The sequence below is a fragment of the Haliotis asinina genome, chromosome 5, assembly GCF_037392515.1.
Source record: "Haliotis asinina isolate JCU_RB_2024 chromosome 5, JCU_Hal_asi_v2, whole genome shotgun sequence".
NCBI classification, from domain to species: Eukaryota; Metazoa; Mollusca; class Gastropoda; order Lepetellida; family Haliotidae; genus Haliotis; species Haliotis asinina.
This window is the reverse complement of record NC_090284.1, coordinates 70987014-71007667: the sequence shown is the minus strand read 5'-3', so window position 1 is coordinate 71007667 and position 20654 is coordinate 70987014. Positions and strand designations below refer to the sequence as shown.

At 45.0% G+C, this 20654-nt stretch overlaps 1 protein-coding gene across 1 annotated transcript in view; it reads right to left on the bottom strand.

Annotated features, from left to right (window-relative positions):
* The window catches only part of LOC137284017 (uncharacterized), a 132435-nt gene that overhangs the window by 4603 nt on the left and 107178 nt on the right, over window positions 1-20654 (bottom strand). The window contains exons 66-73 of the mRNA XM_067815679.1: window positions 19729-19890; window positions 18939-19106; window positions 17524-17688; window positions 16914-17078; window positions 16466-16627; window positions 15222-15338; window positions 14139-14252; window positions 13531-13636 (exon numbers count right to left, since the gene is read on the bottom strand). Coding sequence (XP_067671780.1) covers window positions 13531-13636; window positions 14139-14252; window positions 15222-15338; window positions 16466-16627; window positions 16914-17078; window positions 17524-17688; window positions 18939-19106; window positions 19729-19890 — 1159 coding nt within the window. The remainder of the gene's footprint in view (window positions 1-13530; window positions 13637-14138; window positions 14253-15221; window positions 15339-16465; window positions 16628-16913; window positions 17079-17523; window positions 17689-18938; window positions 19107-19728; window positions 19891-20654) is intronic.

The window sequence follows — 20654 nt, the reverse complement described above, 5'->3', positions numbered from 1 at the left end:
CTATTGTCGGCTTTCAGTATGGAGTACATCTTAGGTCTCAAACCTATGTACTCGGCTATGGGCGTGCCAGCACACTCGTCCTTCATCTTACCTAGGACCTTTTTATTTACCGTACTGTGTATGGCATGGGTCTTAGGGTAGTCGCTGGTGTCGTATAAATCGAGGTGTTTTTTCATGTCCTCGTACACGTCCTCGGTTCGAATTTCTAACAGCAGGGAATCCGTGTCAGTGTACAGCACTTCACACCTGTCGCCGTACTGTTTCTTGAGCTCGTTGTAGTAAAAGTCGTACATCAGGTGTTTGGATAAATTGAGGATGCTCATCCCCACGTAAACAGGCCGGTTGAATTTTATGTGGCTTTTCTTCATGTGTAGGGCAACCAGGTTGTCTGTGAATATCTTACTACGGTTGAATGCCGGACTGACTATCAATCTCCTGAGCTTGTCTTCCTCACTCGACCGAACCAGCTTCACGGTCACGCGTTTCCTCAGGTTCTCCATAGTCTTACCAAACACCGAGTTGTTCATGAGCTTGTAGAGATTTTTCTCAAAATCACTGGTGGCTTTTTTTTCGTAGGTCTGTGTTCATTCTGATGTAGGGCTCCATCCATGGGCTCTGGTCGAACATGAGCACCCTGTGTATTTTGGTCAGCCTCATACCCAACGACAGGTACAGCTGTAGGTTGCGATAGTGAACGATGTACTTGGTCTTATTCATTAAGTTAGGAACGAGTTTTTCAACGTCTGTCACACGCCCACCTAACAAGTTATGTTGGTACTCAGACATCCAGTCTGGGTTAACCCTCATACGTTCGGGGGCCAGGGGGTAGCTGTTGTGTGATGTGTGTAATTCCTTGGTATACTCTAAGTCAACCTCGAGGATATACCCTTTGTTCGAATCTGGTGCAACCCCCATAACATCAACGTGGGGTACCCATTCGAATCCCCCTGTAGGTAGATACTGACTCATGGCCCAGCCGTACAGGTTGTTTGCGTCGAGGTAGAGAATGTGATTGGTTGGCTTGTTAGGATCGTAACCTTTCACGTATTGATTATTTGCTTTCGCGTATCGTTTGGATGCCATGGAAATCCCACCTCGCAAGCCTTTCTCAATGAATAGGTGCATGTCGTAATCTGTGAGCAATTCCAAATTAACTCCGGTCTTTTTAAGCAAGGCGTCCCACGACAGACCTGGGCTGGTGTAATACCATGCGGGGTCGAGTTTATACTGCTTGAAACACGTCCGCCTAAACGTCTCAAACACGTCGGCTAACAGCAGTACATCTGTCCTCAAGTACAGGTCGTGATAATCACCCAGGTTCTTACAACCCAGTTTATTCCATACGTTAGTCGCGTGCGAGTAATCATCTCGTGAGACGGACGCCTCATTCAGCTTGCTATAAAAGCAGTCAATAGGGGGTAGTCTGGTCTCGGTGAACTTGACCCAACTATCCATGTACTCATAGGGGTACACACCCTTCCTCATAAGCAGGGGTCTAGTCTCGGCGTCTGTGTATCGATCGGTGATAGGGAAGGTATTGTTGGCCTTGACCAGACTGTCGAGTGACGACAGGAGGAACTGAAACGAGTCAATGAACCTAAGTCCTTTTAAGCTGAAGGAGATGTATCTCTCCATGTTGTTGGGGATGCACGTTATATTACCATCGATTTTCGCGATGGCCTGCATGATCAAGTGTGAGTCGTACCCTCTCAAGTTGTGAAAGACAACGGGGATGTTTATTGTCTTAGGGTTGATTTTAAGCTTGAGGTTGCACGCGCTGTGAGCGGCGCCTCTATACTTACCAGTTATGTGGCAGTGATCTCTCACCGAATCACCGTTAAGTGGTGAGTCACACACGTGACAGGTAGTGCTACTAGCGTGAGCTAGCCTGTCGACTCGGGTCATACGCATGGGAGCGATTCTATACAATGCATTCCTAATAATTTTTTCTTCCTCCTGCAAACACTTTAGAAACCTTTCAGCCGCGTCAGGGCCCTATACACTACCGGAGCTTTCGTTTCCTCGTCACAACGGACGACAATGTATCCAAACCCACAGGCTTTATGCTCTTGTGTTTTGTGGGTAAAGCTACCACTGGGAACCTCGCCGGCGGCACCACTGGGGGGTGTGGGGGAATCCCCCACCACCAAGGCTTCGAAGTCGGCGTATATGATATAAGGCACAGACATTTGGTTCTTGTGGTTACCGAATTTTAGGATATTATCACCTTCCTTAGGCATGTCGACTCGTATGGCTGTCTGCCCCACACCTTGACAATCCTCCCGGTGGGATTCTAATAAATCAGCTCGTGTGAAGCCATGTAGGCATCGTTCACAGAAGTGGGTCTTTCCTCTGTGTGCCGATTGGTCATACAACAGCCTGCTAAAGTGTTTTATCCATGTGTAGTGATACTTGTCACCTCGCTGGATCATGAATATATTGATAACTTGGCGATCCTTCACCCCGCTGACCCTGTGTACTATTGTTGTGTTACCTTCGTGCCCAAAGATATTTATAGCCAGATTATTCTGTTTTTCTACTTTAGTGATCTGGGATATGGGGGTGGGTTCATCTATACCATCCCAGTTGAGCCCATCGTCTTGGGGATAGCTAGAAAGCCTATCTGAATGAGTGTCAGCTGGAAATAAGGCTGACCTGATAGCTAACCTCAGGCAATCGTTTCCTCTATTCTTAACGTTTACTATGGCATGTTTGTTCCTATAGTAGGGGGGCAAGGCTAGGTATGACCCGCCTCTGAATGGCACGTAGTTAGCTATGTCTAGATAGACATTATCGATTTTATCTACAGCCCACCCGGACCCCAAGTGTGTGTAGCGTTCTAGGTATTCTCGTATCTGCTGAAAACTGGTATCGATTGATGTGTCAATGGTCTCTGTATGTGTGACGACCTCTTGTTTACCTCGGAAGTAAGGCTGAACATACTCAGTGAGGTCCCCAACCTGCTTATCGAGCGACATTTTCACTGTGATCTGAAACTTGATACTTCCTAGGTTATTTAGTTCCTGGTTGACCTTATCAGCTATCAGAGGCTTGATATCTGTAATGTCTATGTTTCTATCAACGTGCATGTGCCAACCTCTCAAATAGTTGCCTACAGCGTGCTCAGTGCGCATGAACTGTAGGTCAATAGCTCTATTCTGTCGTAATAATTCTAAAAGTTGTGGTTTCCTCATACGGGAATACCCGCCTAAACCCAAATCGTGTGCCTCGGCTTTCAGTTGTTTTACAGTGGGACGTGCTACGGGGGCATGTGATAACAATTCGACTAACCCGGCTCTCCCCAGGTTTGAATAACCCGTGTATCCAAGCTGTTTTGCTTGAGCTTTTAATTGTTTTACTGTAGGGGCTTCTAAACCTAGTAATCTCAACAATGCTGACTTCCGCATTCGAGAATACCCGGTCACACCTCTCTGTTTTGCGACCCGCTTAAGCTCGCGTACAGTAGTCATAGTGTTTACACCTAAGAGAACCAATGTCTAATTGGGTCACAGTAAAGGGAGTTGATAAAAAATATAGTGAATCCAGTACTCGCACTGTTGGATATAGTATTGTAAATATTTTATTTGGTATTAAGAGAGCCGCCAATCAAAACTAGGTGAGGATTTTCGTCCAATATTCGGACCAATTCTCGTAAGTCTTCTTTCAGCGAGGTATCATGTGTACCCGTGTATCCAAGCTGTTTCGCTTGAGCTTCTAAACCTAGTAATCTCAACAATGCTGACTTCCGCATTCGAGAATACCCGGTCACACCTCTCTGTTTTGCGATATGCTTAAGCTCGCGTACAGTAGTCATAGTTTACACCTAAGAGAACCAATGTCTAATTGGAGTCTATCTTGAGCAGTCGCCTACGTTCTTTTATGTAGCCCTTTTTATTCTCGTAGATGAGTTGATGTCTGACTACGTTCGCTCCGTGAGCTTTACATAGACAGTAGTGCCCTTTAACCCCGATACCACACACAGAACACGTGTAGTTAGGACTTCCCATATGGAAACAACAGAACCCCTGATTCCTGCATTTCCTACCACAGGCCTCGGTCTTCCCCATAAGTATGTATTCGCATCGGTATGGAGCGGGTCTCATGTTTACTTATATGGGTATTTAGTTTAATTGCTTCGCAACCAACGCAGTAGCTGCTATACCCAACACTATGAAGCCCAGTTCACGATCCATTTGTCCCTTGGATGGTGTGTAGTACTGAGCGAGTGTGGGTTTATTGAGCGGTTCCAATCGTTTACCAGTTAGTAGGTAGTATTCTTTCATTGCTTCATCGACATCGTTGAATGTTTGAACGGCATGGTTTTCACGCTGGAGTTGTTCGTTAATAAAATCGATCCTCTGGAGGCGTTTTTTAGCGTACTCGGCCTGTGCCTTTTGTAAGTTCTCAGTAGCGAGATTGTGCCGCTTCCTTTCTTCCTGTATTTCAGCCGCGTGGTCATCTCGTAGTTTCGAAAAGAGGAAATTACTCCCGGAAAATGCAAGGGCATTCACTACCGCCCCACCGACCATCATAGCTATCGTGGCCATCCTATATTTATTTCATTATATTTTCAGGTATTATCCCTTGTTTTACTAGGATGTCTTTTGTGGCCATCGCCATACCAAGGTTCATTATGAGCATACCCATATCCTGCAGGTTGAAATCTAGCTTGATAGTTGGTTGTTTAAGCACCATTTTAGTCAACCGAGCGTACCCTACGGCTAGACTGGCGACCACTGTGGCGTGGTATGCGTCGTTGACGAACGTTTTCCCCTCAGACATTATGTATATGATATAAAAATATTTAAATTATAACATGATATGCGGGTCGACAGTGGAGGGTACCACCTCACTGTTGGGGGGTACCACCTCACTGTGGGAGGGTACCCCCACGTATAACCATGTTATAACCACGGCAGCGCCTACAGCCAACAACAGTCGGGGGTTGATAATTTTATGTTGGTTACACCACCTTTTTTACCGGCAGCTACTCTCTTAGGATTCTTCTGCCTGGTTACTGTTGGGGGTTCCTGTGAAGGGGTCACTTCCCCCACTGGTTCCTGTGAAGGGGTCACTTCCCTCACCTCGGGAGGGGTCTCCTGTGCAGCATCCATCTATACTATTATTATTATTTTTTCTCTCAAATTGGCAATGCTTTGCCGTGATAATCGCCGCCGTCACTGGAGCCAACAACATGCCATATTTGTGGTACAGCTCGCAGCTGATAGAGCTCACGGCGTGTTCGATAAAAGGGTCTTTCTCGAGGTCCTCCCACAGGTAAAGTCGGCGCTCTGGTGGAATGGGAAGGAAGTATGACACAATACCGCTGTATATCTGGGTCATAGCCGATCCTATTGTCTTTGTCATTTCTGCTCCGAGCCGGGACTCGTATCTAGCGTACAGCTTATCGATTTCTTCGGCTGACATTTTGTGAATTTTATCCGGAGTGTAGTCTCCAAAGTAATGTTTGGCTTTGCCGCCAACAGCCAACGCCACCAGTTTCTCTCGCTTATCATCAGTGGGGGAGACCCCCACACCCCCAGGTACCAACAATTGTTCGAGCAATTCCTCACACTCCATCTTATAATATAACAAGTAAGATTTAGTTTTAACTATATAATACCCGATGCAGACAAAACACAGAGAAATGAAGGTTAAGTTGCACATGACAAACACTTCAAATATCATAGCTATACTTAGCATTTGCTTAGCTTTAGCTTAGCTTTGCTTAGCTTTGCTTAGCTTTGCTTAGCTTTAGCACACCCTATATGCTACTGGTTGGTCGGTCTTGAGCACGAGCTTAGCGTGTTTAGTTTCAGCGAGCTGTTTCTTCACCCGTTCCCGTTCTAATTTGCTCATCACATCGTTCTCTCTCAAACACTCCTCGAACGAATCCCTGTCCTTGCAGTGAAATAAGGCCACCCATCGCGTCTGCTCACTGAGGTCTTTCAACACCGAGTTGAACTTCTGCGTTAGCACCCAGACGCTGTGATTTGCATGCCGGCCGGAGAAGGCCAGGTACGATAGCATGTCTCTCTTTTTTGTTATCTCGCGATTAGCGCTGCAGTCGTCCAGTATGAACAGCGTCGGTTCCCCTTTAAATTTCTCGTGAAGAGCTTTCAACCAGTCCTGCAGGCATGTTCCAGGGTCGATTTTGTGTACGTCCGGGTCCGTCATCACCCAAGGTCGCGCGTACGTTTTATTCATGCTCAGAGTAGGGCACATGATAACGATGTTATCGAACACATCCTTGTAGTAACCCTCCAACATATCCAACACGAAAACGGTCTTCCCACAGCCAGTCTGCCCGCACACTATGGCGCAGTGTGGGTCAGTGGGGAGGTGGAGGTCAGTAGATGGCTTGCACGAATCTCCCATTGTCTATATTAAGTTGCGCGTCCATAATAACATACAGATATAATTTCAACTTACCAGCGGGTTGAGCCTTCTTAGTAATCTGGATGGTTATCCCTTCGCTGCCGTTATCTATACGGCGCCCGCTACCGTGCAGTTTATCATCATCCGTGGATCGCATGTCCAACCATAGGGCGTACTTGGTGGTCAGGTATTCACCGATCTGCACGGAGCCGAGGTCCAGGTCCTTTGTTATATAATGTGGGGTCCCCCTCACTGTCCCTGGTAGCTTTTTTATCTCATCCCACTGCTGGTGTGGTCTCATACCATGACTGAACAGCTGGTTGGGCACGCCCTCGATGGTCACTTCCACCTTTTCAATCTCGGGGTTGAAAAACTTCTCGCTGTCCCTCCGGAATGGCTCGTAATCCTCCACGGGGACGACCAGGATACCTTTCATCGATCGCGCCGGCACGTTCAGGTTGATATTCCACACAGTGTCGCTCTTATCTCGCACGACTGATCTATGCCTCAGTACGCGATCGTACAGGATAGCCATCTTCCCAGAGTACTGGCTTTGAACCTGCCTGGCCAGCTCCGGGCTAGTGACCATGTCGAACTCCAGAGAGATGTTGTCTATGGCATAACTGGCCTCATCACCGTTCGGCGTACGCACTACTTTGCTATAGTCGTTAAACGTGAGCTCGTATTCGAGCCTTTCACCCAGCGCGGCCTGGTAAAACGGCGCGTGTCCCGTGAGCAACTCGAAGTCGAGCGGCACGCAGAATCGATTCCCGTATGCTCGAGCGATGGCCTTTTCACCGTCCGATAGCTTGTCTAGCTGGTCTGGCGTGAAGGCATACCCTATGCGCGACCGGGTTGATTTGCTGATACCCTGGTACACAGCATTGACTCGTTCTCCCTCGCTTTTCCAGAGATCCCCGTAGCAGTGAAACACGTCGCTGTCGTCGATGCTCAGCACCTCGTTACCGCTGATCTTGACGGTCGTTTTCTTGATGATTGCTCGACCCACGTTCCGCACTAGCTCGCGTTTGTCGTTGTCGGAGGTCAACGTGATATTGAACGCCAATCGAACAGTGCCTGGTACAATGAGGTCATTCTCACCAAGGTTTGGAAATCTAACCAGCAGAGTTTGATTCTGGTCTATCTTGCTGGGATTGTTGGTGATGGTCACCGACTGGCGCACGGCTCTGGCTCCTAATGGCTCTCTCAATCTTCTGAAAGGATCTAATTTTCTGCCGTACATTGTTATATAAAGGAAATATATTTTTAATACTAATGGCTGAAGACATACTTATGGATGATATGCGGGGCGATAGTGCCCAGGCATTCGATGATGACCAGGAGACCTCATTCTCGCTAGGTGGCGCACTCATGAAGGGCGCCGTCGACGATTATTACAACGCAGTTGAAAATAAATCCAAACTCAAGCCGTTGGTAAGGGACTATTCCAAGTTTACCATCGATAGCAATGGCAAGCTGCGTTTGAAGGCTCGCCCGGAGATCGATCTCGTGAATAAACGCACGAGAGAACCGCTTATCAACATTGGGCAGTAAACATGGGAGTGACTTGATCCGCGATGAACTAGGTTTCATAGATTACGGTGGCGCGCGACCTAAGCTTCCTCCGAAGGTCCGTCAAGGTCTGCAAGACATCAGGGACGCCACATCAGATCAAAACATGACTTATGATATTAATAAGTTGTTGGTCGACTACGAGAACGAGCCCTTCCCGGGGCTCGAATTTACCGTTCGGGAACTGCGGGGGTTGGACCGGTTGATGCAAACCCTTCATGGACAGCTCTGGAAAAGCACGGCCAAAATTGGTGAGATAGACGACCACATCGCCTATGAAAAGGCCAAACTCGGTGAAACTGAGGACGAGTCTCTGAAAGCCACCATCGAGGAACGAATACGTAATTTGGAAGAGGAAAAGAAGGTCTGGCTGGAGACAGCATCCTCCTTCAAAGAAAAGCTTCGATCCCAGGTCAGCCGTATACGGGAAACCATCAATCAAGTCCTCCACCGAGACACCACGTTAGCAGACAGGATTCGGATATTGTTCCGGGAGCAAGGGATCACCATCGCCAGCATTCTGACTGCATTGGGTTTCATCATATCAACCCTGGTGGTGTCACTGACAGGGGGTACTGTGGGAGTTCCCCCCACACCCCCCACACCTGCCGGCGGCGGTGGGGGTGTTAAAGACTGGATAAAAAAACTCGGGGAAGGCCTAGCTAAACTGGCTGGTAAAGCCGCCGAAGCCCTTCCCGGCATCCTGGGTAGCATCGTCTCGTGGTTGTTGGGCGCTCTGGCTAAAACTGCCACGTGGCTCAGTCAAAACCTGTGGGCAGCCATCGTCGCCGTGGCGGGTCTGGTGTACGTAGCGGCTAAGAAATTTTTAACCAAATAAGTCCCAAAGCTACCCCACCAACCACCAGGGCCGTTTTACTATCAATATGCTGCTGATTGGAGGCCTGAATATGGGGGGCCACCTCCTGTGGTGTTGGTTGAACTTTAGACTCCGGGGGCGGCGCCACTATACCCGTTTCACGTGGTGGGATGTGTGGGATATAGGGGGTGTTAATATCGGGGTTGATACTCAACTTTTGATCCGCCGTGGCTATGACTATTTTGTTGTTATAACCCACCACTTTTTTTACTCTCAGTTGCATATCACTCGGAGCCATGTACAGCCCCACGCCAAACACGTAGTTGACTTTCGATCTGGCGTATTCTAACACGTTTTGGTAGCGTTCGATGGCCCGCGGGAGATCAACTGGAGAATTGATAGCATCCTCAACGTTGGCAACGAACTGTTTCTGAGCGTCGTAAGCAGTTCCCTTACCGAGGATGTTGGAACGCGTCATCGACTGCGCACCCAACAGCGCCCACACGTACGTTCGAATCGAGTCGTTCAAGCGTATTGTACCAGCACGAGTGAATTCTTTCGATGTTTTTGAGATCATTTTAGTCCAGGCTGTGGCTGCATCAGGATTGGTTTGCTTTATGTAGCTGACATGGATCTGTTCATTCGTTGTGGGGCCTGTAAATGTATGACGGTGTGGGTTGTATGTACCATCTGCAGAACCGGCTATATATGTTCTGGACCTGTAGAAGTACACGTAAACTATACCGAGACCATGGTTCACACCAGGAAGGCGAAAGTCTTTATTCGTTGGAATCTCAAACTCCCCACAAACACGTTCATAAGCGCGTTTATCATAGGGGTTATTCGTCATACTCCACGCTTTATCTTGGGGAAGAGGAGCACTTATTTCCTTCAATATTCGTCTCGTTTGATAATAAATATGAAACAAAATGACTGCCTTACTCAGTTCGTCTATACCGTAGTCTAGTGTCACACCCGACCCTGTCGTCGCACACCACACAGCAAAATTGAGTTGGTTCTGCCAAAACTGCATTGGGTTTTGATTCCAGTTTACCACCGCCTGCGCGTTATTAACGGTCACGATATAGTTTTCAAAGATATTAATAAAGGTTGTTTTAAACCCCGTACTACCTACCACCACGATTTTCAAGTGTGCTAAGTCCATATTATAATATATAATTTATATATTATAATATGTACATAACACTTCCAGGAATAACGAGCGGTGAGGACGCACGCGATCGATAACACGTCAGGCCAACTCGAAGTCGCACTCTGCGATATCACCTACCTACCGCAATGGACTAACATCAACGCCAGCAACAATAAGCTGTTCGTCAGTGGAACTCGCAGTCAGATAACTGACGGCTACTACAGCGTGTGCTCTCTAAACGACGAGGTCTTCAAACCCCTGGGAGCCGAACTCAAGATGAACGACTCAAACGGTACAGTGGTGTTAATCAACAACGGAAGAAACCCCTTGAGACTCGGCCGACCATTAGCGAGGATACTCGGTATGTCTCCTGACGAGATAAAACCAACAACAACCGTCACAGGCACGAAGTTACCCGATCTAGTACGGTACCGAGAGCTGTACATTCATCTCGGTCAGGTGAGCACAACGTACAACATTCAAGGAGGTCACCCTTCCACTATACTGAGAGCAGTGCCGGTGAAAACTGAGAAATACAACGACGGTAGAACCGAGTCGTTTTCACCACGGCAGTATAAGAGATTAACCCAGGGCAACATACCTGAGCTGATAATATCGGTGTTAGATATAAATCATAATCCTGAAAATATAGGATACCTCAGCTTAACGCTTCACGTAAAATGACCAGCGCACAAGGGCCCGGAGTGAAAAAATGCGTCAATATCGGGATCTCCGACCTCGGAGACACGCGCGGTTTCGACGCTCCCGGAGTAGATGGTAAATCGTACGCCTTGCAACTGAAAAACAACATTTACAAACGCGTTGAAGTCACCTCCGGTGGAACCCTAAGTGATATAGTAGATACAACAAGAGCAACAGTCAACACTAAGTACGCCCTTGTCAACACCGGTAATAACTGGATAATATACCCATCGTTCGGGGGTAAACTGTTCGACTTAGACGATGTTGAGAGCACTACCGTCGCCCGAAACAAGCCATATATGCTCGTCTTCACCGAAGATGACAAGTGGGTGTTGTTACCCGATAACGACTGGTTTCTCAATATTAGGCTCGGCTCCCCCTACGTGTTCACGGATAACAAAGACAACCACCTAAACAAAGTCGTGAACAATGGAACCCTGCTCGTGGCTTACGTCCCAACTCAGAGACGTAGCGTAGTCGTCAGCCCACTCGACACTATGGCAGCCCACATGCTATCGAGTAAACCGGCCATACAAAACGTGACATTACAGTTGGTGTCTGAATTCGAAGGCGTGGTCAGTATACTAGAGAGTCTACCGGCAAACTCAACACTGATCATCAAAGTCTACCTAGGAGAACCATCGGGGAATGATGTCGAGATCGTGAAGGGGATCAAACTCGGGTGGGGGAAACGGCACCAGTATCAAGTTTGCAACGTTTACGTGCGGGTGGGTGTCGGCTCCAACACCAGTCTGCAGGGGGTCAACGTGATCGTGGAAAACAAGATATCACTAACCAAGATCTTCCTGCCTGACAACATACACTTCATGGGTATGAAGTTCACCCCTGAATTATTATCAGAAAACCAGTTGGAAATTATATCGTAATAGTATAATAATGACCAGTCATCGTCCCAACACTACGCTTAACGACCTAGGAGATACGGAGGGATTCGATCAGCCTGGTGAGGAGGACACCTTATATATCCTGCACTTCAAAGACAACGTGTACAGACGGGTGTCTTTATCAGATTTAAAAGAGCCTAAATGGCTGATCAACTTAACACTCGCCTCACCTTATATCACAATAGACGAAAATGCGTGGATCTCTAAGATTAGGAACAACGGTATCTGGGTCGGGGATTTCATTCCGGAGAGGATACCCATGATAACTACTGATACCGAAAAAAATAGCTTAAAGACTGGAGTAAAAAATAAATTAACATTTAGCAATTATTCTTTTAACATAAGTCTTGATATATCCTCCCCTTTCACACTCATCATAGAAGTCTTCTTTAGGAATTTAGACAATGAAAACACCTCAAGAGTACACCAAATTTTACCCGGGGTGTCAATACACTGGTTTGACGAACACCAAGGCCAATATTGTCGTATTGTTATGCAACGGGATACCCACGGGGGTTCTATAAACCGCTTAATAAACCTCAGTGGGGTTTTTATTACAACAGGAAAGTCTATTAGATTCTCACCTATTACCTTGACTACTAGTCTAGAACTTATAGACTTCAAATTAATTTATAGAGTTTTAACTGAAACCCAATTAAAATATCTTTCAAAATGTATATTATAGGATGGGCCTGTACCCAGGGGTAGATGAATTAGCGAAGACGCTGGAAACCGTAGATGGGTTCCGCTTGAGGCAGTTATGTGACGTGAAACGCCAACTAGAACAAGACCGTGACACGCGGAAAGCACTATATAAAAAGTACCATAGAGCTTTCAATATCATGGACGGGGCTGACACTACCCTTATGGCAACCAGCATAGGACTAGGGGCGGCAGGTGTTGGGGTGTTAGCTACCATCGTGGCTGCACCTATAGTGCTAGGTATTGAAATAACGGCTGGGATAGCAGGGGGGTTAGGGTTGGCGCTTAAGTTGGTATCACGCAGACTGCATCGTAAGGCATTGAAACACGACGAGATCAGGGTTCTGGCCGAAGCAAAGCTGAACACAGTGAGTGAGCGTATTTCCACGGCACTCTCTGACAGTAAGATCTCAGAAGAGGAGTTTCGTTCAATCCTCTCTGAATTCACAAAATATAACGGAATGAAACAAGATATTCAATCCAAGTCTCGTAAGTCTGCTATCAGCGAGGATGAGAAAAAAAAGTACATAGATCATCGAGGTAAAACAGGCAGTATTAGATAATCCCGGTGGCACAGTATTACCACCAATTTTTATAGTAGGGGTAATAGTAGCAAGAGCTAAGGGCCCAACCAAAGCCTTATTTAGTAAATAAGGCGTTGTAGAGACTTTTTTTGAAAGTGGTCCAGAACCCCCATTCCCTATACTACTTATGATAATGTAGAGAATGGACAGTGTAAAAATAATGCATCTGGAATATGCACAAAAAACACTAATAGCACGTCTACCCCAGATCTGAGTAGTTATCTGTATCTGTAACTGATTCACTCCAGACTCTGAAGTAATTATCTGAATGTATTGTAAAATGTACTGTAAAATGTATTGTAAAATGTATTGTAAAATGTACTGTAAAATGTACTGTAAAATGTATTGTAAAATGTATTGTAAAATGCATTGGAATTCAAGGTAAAACTCTGATTCAGGTTATATTGCAGTGGTCTGTATATGTCTGAATCTGGACCACACAACCCAGTGACTGATATTGTGAACAACAAGCCATGCTATGGGGATAATCTCTCAGCTATGACATCTGCCCATCTGAAACATTTGGTCTCCCATTTCAACCATCATAGATTACTGGGGCCTGCTCCATGTAGGTAGCTTGGTCGCTTGCTTAATAATGGTGTTAGAATTTACACAGAACTGTTGCTCTCACTGTAATAAGGAAGTGGTTCATCCATGGAGTGTTATCCTTCCCTACTGCTACAACTTCTAAATGACTCTCAAAGAAGTCACACTAACCTACGACAGGCATAAACGCCCACCATAACCAGCCCAGCACACAGTAGAAGCATGCAAGCACCAATGACTGCACCGATGATTACATCTTTGTTGTCAGATGTAGGCGCTGAAACAAACAAACACTTGGTGACTGAGTGAGTTTGGTTTAACAATATTTGGAAGTGGATTTAAGTAATATCCCAGACTGATTGAGGAGGAATGTGCTGCAAAGTGAACCTGGGAAATGGACCAAGCATCATACTATCCTATTAGTGTTCTCAGAGAAAGAAGCACATTTGCCCCTTGCAGCCCTGGCACTCCACTGAAATGTATATTTTGCTGCTATGGTCAGTATCGGAATGTCCCAAAGTTTTGCAAGTGAGATATTTTCTTCACCTGGTCTGATTTTACTGGCAACTCACCTGGTTGATCACATGTCATGGGAAACTCACCTGGTCTGATTTCACCTCTGGCAACTCACCTGGTTGATTACATGTCTTGGAAAACTCACCTGGTCTGATTTCACCTCTGGCAACTCACCTGGTTGATCACATGTCTTGGAAACCTCACCTAGTCTGATTTCACCTCTGGCAACTCAGCTGGCTGATCACATGTCTTGGAAAACTCACCTAGTCTGATTTCACACTTCTCCCCAGTATATAGGCTGGGGCAACGGCAAGAAGGAAACTGGTCCCTCTGACACACACCCTGGTTGGTGCAGTAGGATGGAAGGTCACAAACATCTATAGGAGATACACACATCAGGGATAACTGCCTACACACATGCATGAGGACACACACATAAAGGATAACTGTCTACACACACCTACAGGAGTTACACACATCAAGGATATCACTCTCCATAGATCTACAAATGATATGTCAAGGATAACTGTCTACACATGTATGGGGACACAACTGTCTGCACACATCTACAGGAGATGCACACATCAAAAATAACTGTCTGCATACATCTACAGGAGATACACATGTCAAGGATAGCTGTCTACACACATCTACAGGAGATACACATGTCAAGGATAACTGTCTACACACATCTACAGGAGATACACATGTCAAGGATAACTGTCTACACACATCTACAGGAGATACACATGTCAAGGATAACTGTCTACACACATCTACAGGAGATACACATGTCAAGGATAACTGTCTACACACATCTACAGGAGATACACATGTCAAGGATAACTGTCTACACACATCTACAGGAGATACACATGTCAAGGATAACTGTCTACACACATCTACAGGAGATACACATGTCAAGGATAACTGTCTACACACATCTACAGGAGATACACATGTCAAGGATAACTGTCTACACACATCTACAGGAGATACACATGTCAAGGATAACTGTTTGTAAACACATATGTATGGGGTTTTACACACATCAAGGATAACTGTCTACACACATCTAAAGGAGATACACATACCAAGGATCACTGTCTCCGCACTTCTACAGGAGAGAGGATTAGGAAATGCCAAAAATCTGAGACCCCCAAAGATTTGAGTCCCACATATATACATCCCCTCCTCTTCATGTCACATTCCAATTTGACAACGGTACAAAAATCTGTATTGAAATGACAAAATGAAGGAAATTGTTTTCCATAAAGTTTGTTCAACAGTGTATATATGTCTGAATATACGTGTAGTACTGTAAAGTGTACAATATGTGAACGTACGTGTACAGTTGCCGGGTACACCAATGTACCCTCGAGAGCATCTACAGGTGAAACCTTCTGGTATGTCATGGCACTCAGCTGGGGCTGTACAGTTGTGCTCGTTCAGGATACACAGGGCTGAAACATGGTGCCATGTTAGTTAGTTAGTGGAGTGCATGGGATTCACACATAACAGTTGTAGCTGCTACTGTAGGAGGGCATGGAGTCATCAAACAGATGACATCCTTACCTTGTCAGCTTGCTGACAGGGTTAACCTCTTTGGTCATGTAGGCAAGGCGTCCGACTTTGGAACAGAAGGCCGTTCAAATCCCAGCATGGGACATGGAAATTTTGTGGCCGCTACACTACCTTCAGTCCACCATCTGTCCAGTGATCATCTGGGGCCAGATCCTTGATTTTGGAGAAGGGGGTTGCACATAAATCATGAAGATCAAAGGATAGAGGGAAAGAAAAAAGGGCTTGTGCACCCCTGCAACCCCCCTCTGGATCCACTACTGTGGCCACCAGTAGGCTATTGACAGCATTTGTGTATAGCTGATCTGTACAGATTATCTGCTGTAAGCATATCTGACCTATAAATATTCATGATAGCCCTTTCTTCTGAAAGATACTGGAACTTTGCTGCTTTGTCATTCCCACAACAGACCAGGAAAATAGCAGCATATGAATAGCAGTGAGTGTTGAAGACTGATTTTATGCCACAATGTTTGTTCAACATCACACTGGAGGACAACTGAACTGTACCAGATGGGGAATCAAACCCAGCTCATTGGTGTGAGGATTAAACACTTCAACCACCAGTCTACCCATAGCGATACTGATTTGGAGCTGTGTGTATGAATATTACAGCTCATCAATGTGTCAGGCCATGTTTACCAGTTTTGTTAAAACTACAAAATCTCATTGAAGCTGAACGGATACTTGCCTTTTGGGCACAGTGCTTACAAGTGTGTCATACATGCAGAAGTTGCACTGCCTCAGATATACCTATAGGGATTTCAGTAAGAATATGTAGCCATCAATGTAGGCTTGTCATTCGAGGTGGCCCATCTGATTGGTTGTTAGGCTCGGTAACTTGACTGACTGCATGTCATCATACACAAATTGTGGGAATCTGTCTACATGATACCAATGACTTGACCATCACGTACAACTCGACTATCTTCAGACCACATTCATACAGCTGCAATATTGCTGGGAGTGGTGTTACACAACAAATAGCGAAGAAACAACCTGTACTCACACAAACAGTCAGTGCTCGTAAGAGAGCCAGTGTTTCGAGTAGTTTGTTGGTTGGGACAAGGGACACAACTCTGCTGGTTTATCATAGGCTGGTAGCTTCCCTTGGCACATGGCACACACTTCTTCAGGTCTGCATTGTGAGAGGTGCCCGCACTGCACAGGGCTGCACAGCACACAACATTCTGTTACACACTAGCTAAACAATATATTTCACAACCAACATATTTGAATGACTTCTCTGATTTGAATCATGTTACTGTCAATAAAGAATGACCTATGGTTAAGTCAGTTTGACATGTTTGAAAAGTCAGCTAATTCATGGTATCAATTAGCCACAACAACACGAGAGTGTTGTCATCATAATGTTTATACATATACTTGAAAGTGTTATATTGTTCACTTTCAGCATCCTTTCAAACCTTGCAAGGGAATGATTGCCTTGTACTCACGGATATTGCAGTCAGCGATGGACGTAGACCCACTGCCTGCTGTGGTGAAGCTTATGTCACAGTACTGACAAGTCCAGCTCTGTCCTTTGGCTCGGTACTGACCCTTGGCACACACCTGGCAGGTATTGGTTGACTCATCGACCTGCCATCCCGAGGGACAGTCTCCTGAAAACAGTCAGTCGTCATGTCTTAACAGTATTTCACTCAGATTATGTCCTAACTTTTATTATTATTATTTCAGGTTTGAAACCCTTAAATGTTTAGAGGTAACATACTGGCATGAAATAGTCATAAATATTTACTTCTCTCAGAGAAATGGGAAAATATCAAGCTGTCAAGCATATATCCTTTAATACAAACTCACTTTATTTCATTTGATTTTCTTCTACATTCTACAACTATGCTGGTGATATGGTTGTCAAAGCACTGACGTCATCTCCAAAATCCATATGCTGGAAGGCCAAGAAATTACTGGTTGCTTTTAGAGATCTGTACAAATCTGACAATGCATTTAGAACTTTCAAACCACGGTATATGTGTATATTTCCACTAGTACATCTGACATATAACACAAGGCCCATGAGTCTTTGTCATGGTGGTTTGTACTTACGATAGCACTGGAGGACAGAGCTTGTCCCCGTTGTTCTGGTTGTGAATCCTTGGGCACATGTCTTACACGCAACCTGCCACTTCTGGTCCTGGTATGTACCTGCTGGGCAGTCAGCACAGGTGTTCCTGGAGGTGTCCACGTACTGACCAAGGGTGGTGCAGTTAGCTGTCACAGAGAATATATTTTAGGGGGTAAGATATAATGGCTGGGTGGTGCACAGTTAGCTGTCACAGAGAATATATTTTAGGGGGTAAGATGTAATGGCTGAGTGGTGGCGTTAGCTGTCACAGAGACAATATGTCAGGGAGTAAAATGTAATGGTTGGGAGGTTAGTTGTTTACAGAAACATATATATCAGAGGTATGATGTAATGGCCAGCTAGTGCAGATAGATGTTATGGAGACATTGTGTACGGGGTGTAAGGTGTAATGGCTGGGTGGTGTAGTGCCCTGTCACAGTGACAGTATGTCAGGGGATATAATGTAATGGCTGCATGACATAATGATTGGAACATTTAAGACATCAGTGACTGAAATAATGAGCAACCCAGCTGCCATCACATTACTCGTCCAGTGCTGGCATTGTTCTGGCCTGTACCATTGTTACTGGAATAACATACGCCAATATAGAGCCAGTATTGGACCAGTGATTACTTTCCTTTAGTGGCTCATTACAGGCAAAACTACCGGGTCACATATGGATATGGCCATAAACCGAACACCACCATGCTGTACTGGCCCAGTACTGGCCCAGTACAGGCAGTGCACTTCCTGCCTCAGGAATTATGGGAGATTATCTTAGGACCATGTCGTCTGCTCTAGAGAGGTGGCCAAGAGGTTAAGCTTGAGACTTTCCACATTTCTGAGTGTAAAGTGATGTAAAGTGACTCTAAACATTAACAATCTTTGTTTTAAACTACTTGTAGAGATTACTTCTGCTACTCAAGTTAAGTGTTGAGCTAAATTTTTAATTATAACATGCAGTATAAATATTGCTGAGACAAGAGTACTTAGAAAATTTTAAACATTCAGTCATTCATCACATACGCCATGGTTTTAGATCACCTAAAACCTGTTTGCACATCTGATTCAAAATCATAAGTTCAATTCTGGAGGAATTACACTCATATGGATAAACTTGCATTGTGTTTTGTTTTGTTTTTCTTCTTCAGATTATTTTTGTTTGGTATCAGCTTATAACCAGGCCAATGCCAGTCAAACTGTAAAGGAGCAAAGTAGGCAACTGTTACGGATGTGTACTGGGCCAGAGTTATCTGCCTGTACTGGGCCGGTTCAACGCCAGTGGGCCTGATGCTCTGACCTCACTGGGCCAGTACTGGCCCAGTTATGTGATGTTAGTTGGGAATGTACTCTGTTGTTTTATCCCCATCCTCTGTTATAATCACATCAGCCTACCCAGGGAACAGTTGTCAGCTGAGATCGACCCTATCCTCTCTGTGATGTAGTCTAGGGGACACAGCTGACACTGGGGCTTTCTCTCAGTCTGGTTGCGGTAGTACCCCCGGGGACAGTCCTCACACTGGGTGGAGACAGCATCATACGCCTTTCCAGACACACAGTCCACTGGCAACATCGAAACACACTCAAGTACATGAGTTGGTTTAATATTCAAGAATCTGGTTTATAAATTAAAATTGATTTTTTTTGCACTCAAAGGAAAGGGTTTTTTCTACAACAAGCATAGGTTTCTGAAGACTTTTACAGGACCCTGAGACACTGTTTGACAATCCATTGACACAAACATGACTCCAGTATTTGGATCAGAACTGTAACTACAACAAAGGTAATGTATTCTAGCCTGTCACTGAGGGGACATACATTCCATGATGCACAGCAAACATTGATGATCAGAAAATAGTAACTACAACATGGAGTGGAAGGTGGACTTACAGTATATGGTGCTGTTTAGTATTCACATATTAGGCATTTCTGTACACAGAAATACAACTCAGAACATTTATGTATTGCCTGTGCTAACCAGGACCTCTTCAGAAATAGCAGGTTACTGTGTTTTTGACAGTATGGGCCTACATTTTCAAAGCTCTCTTAGAGCTAAGATAGTTGTAAGTTATTGTATGGCACATATGACTGTCTTAGCACAAACAGAGCTTAAATAATCTAGGCCCTTGTGTAACTATATTACACAGTAAATGCATTTTCATGCTTGTACAGGGCTGTCACTCACAAACACACTGGTCCTCACTGACTGCCCCTGGGGTGAGGGTAATAAGACCTTGGGTGCAGGGCAAACAGGAGTCCTGCCACATCTGGGGTTGGTAACTTCCTTCCCGACACAGTGTACACTGACCATTCCCAGCGTCCAAATATGACCCAGGCTCACAGCCCGCTGAAATATCAAGACAGTCTGATCTCACTTGAAACATAACAATCTTGGTCTCCAGATCTGAAGAGACCTGAACACTACAGTGTAGTTTCTTATTCTACACAACTGTAGAGATGATTAAGCACTAGATAGAAGGTAGGCATCATAACCAACCACATAAATGTAGGCCAGACAGAAAATCTGAGCCTAAAAGTCACATGATTTCTTTTTTTGTGAGATTAGCTAATGTTGACACGAACCAAACTTAAATCTGAATAAACCATGTTTTATATGGTTTATTGCCCTTACTTAACAACATTTCATTTGTATAATACAAAAAAGTGTTACTGTTACCCTAACCTATCTGTTAATTCCTGACGTCAAATTTGCAATAAATGGCAATTTTTTCTTCAGCTTCGAGGCTAAAATTTCGAGTTTTTCAATATCTTAACTATGTATTATAATCCAAAGAAGTGACCATAAATTATGTCAAATATTCAATGACAATAAAACCTTTTAATCATGAAAGAATAACATGTTACATTGTTTATTCTATGGTGACATGATCCGGCACTGAGATGGGTGAGCATGTCTAATTCATTACCAGTCCATCCTGGTAAACCGGTTACCCATCCCAGCCGCAGTGATCAAGTTGGCTGGGTTAACATAAGAAGCGCTCTACTGTATTTCTGACATGTTGGTGATGTTACCTATTTGGTAAACTGATGAAACCCTGGGTATTGTGATCACAACCAAGAATACTAATCATTACAATTATATGTAACTGG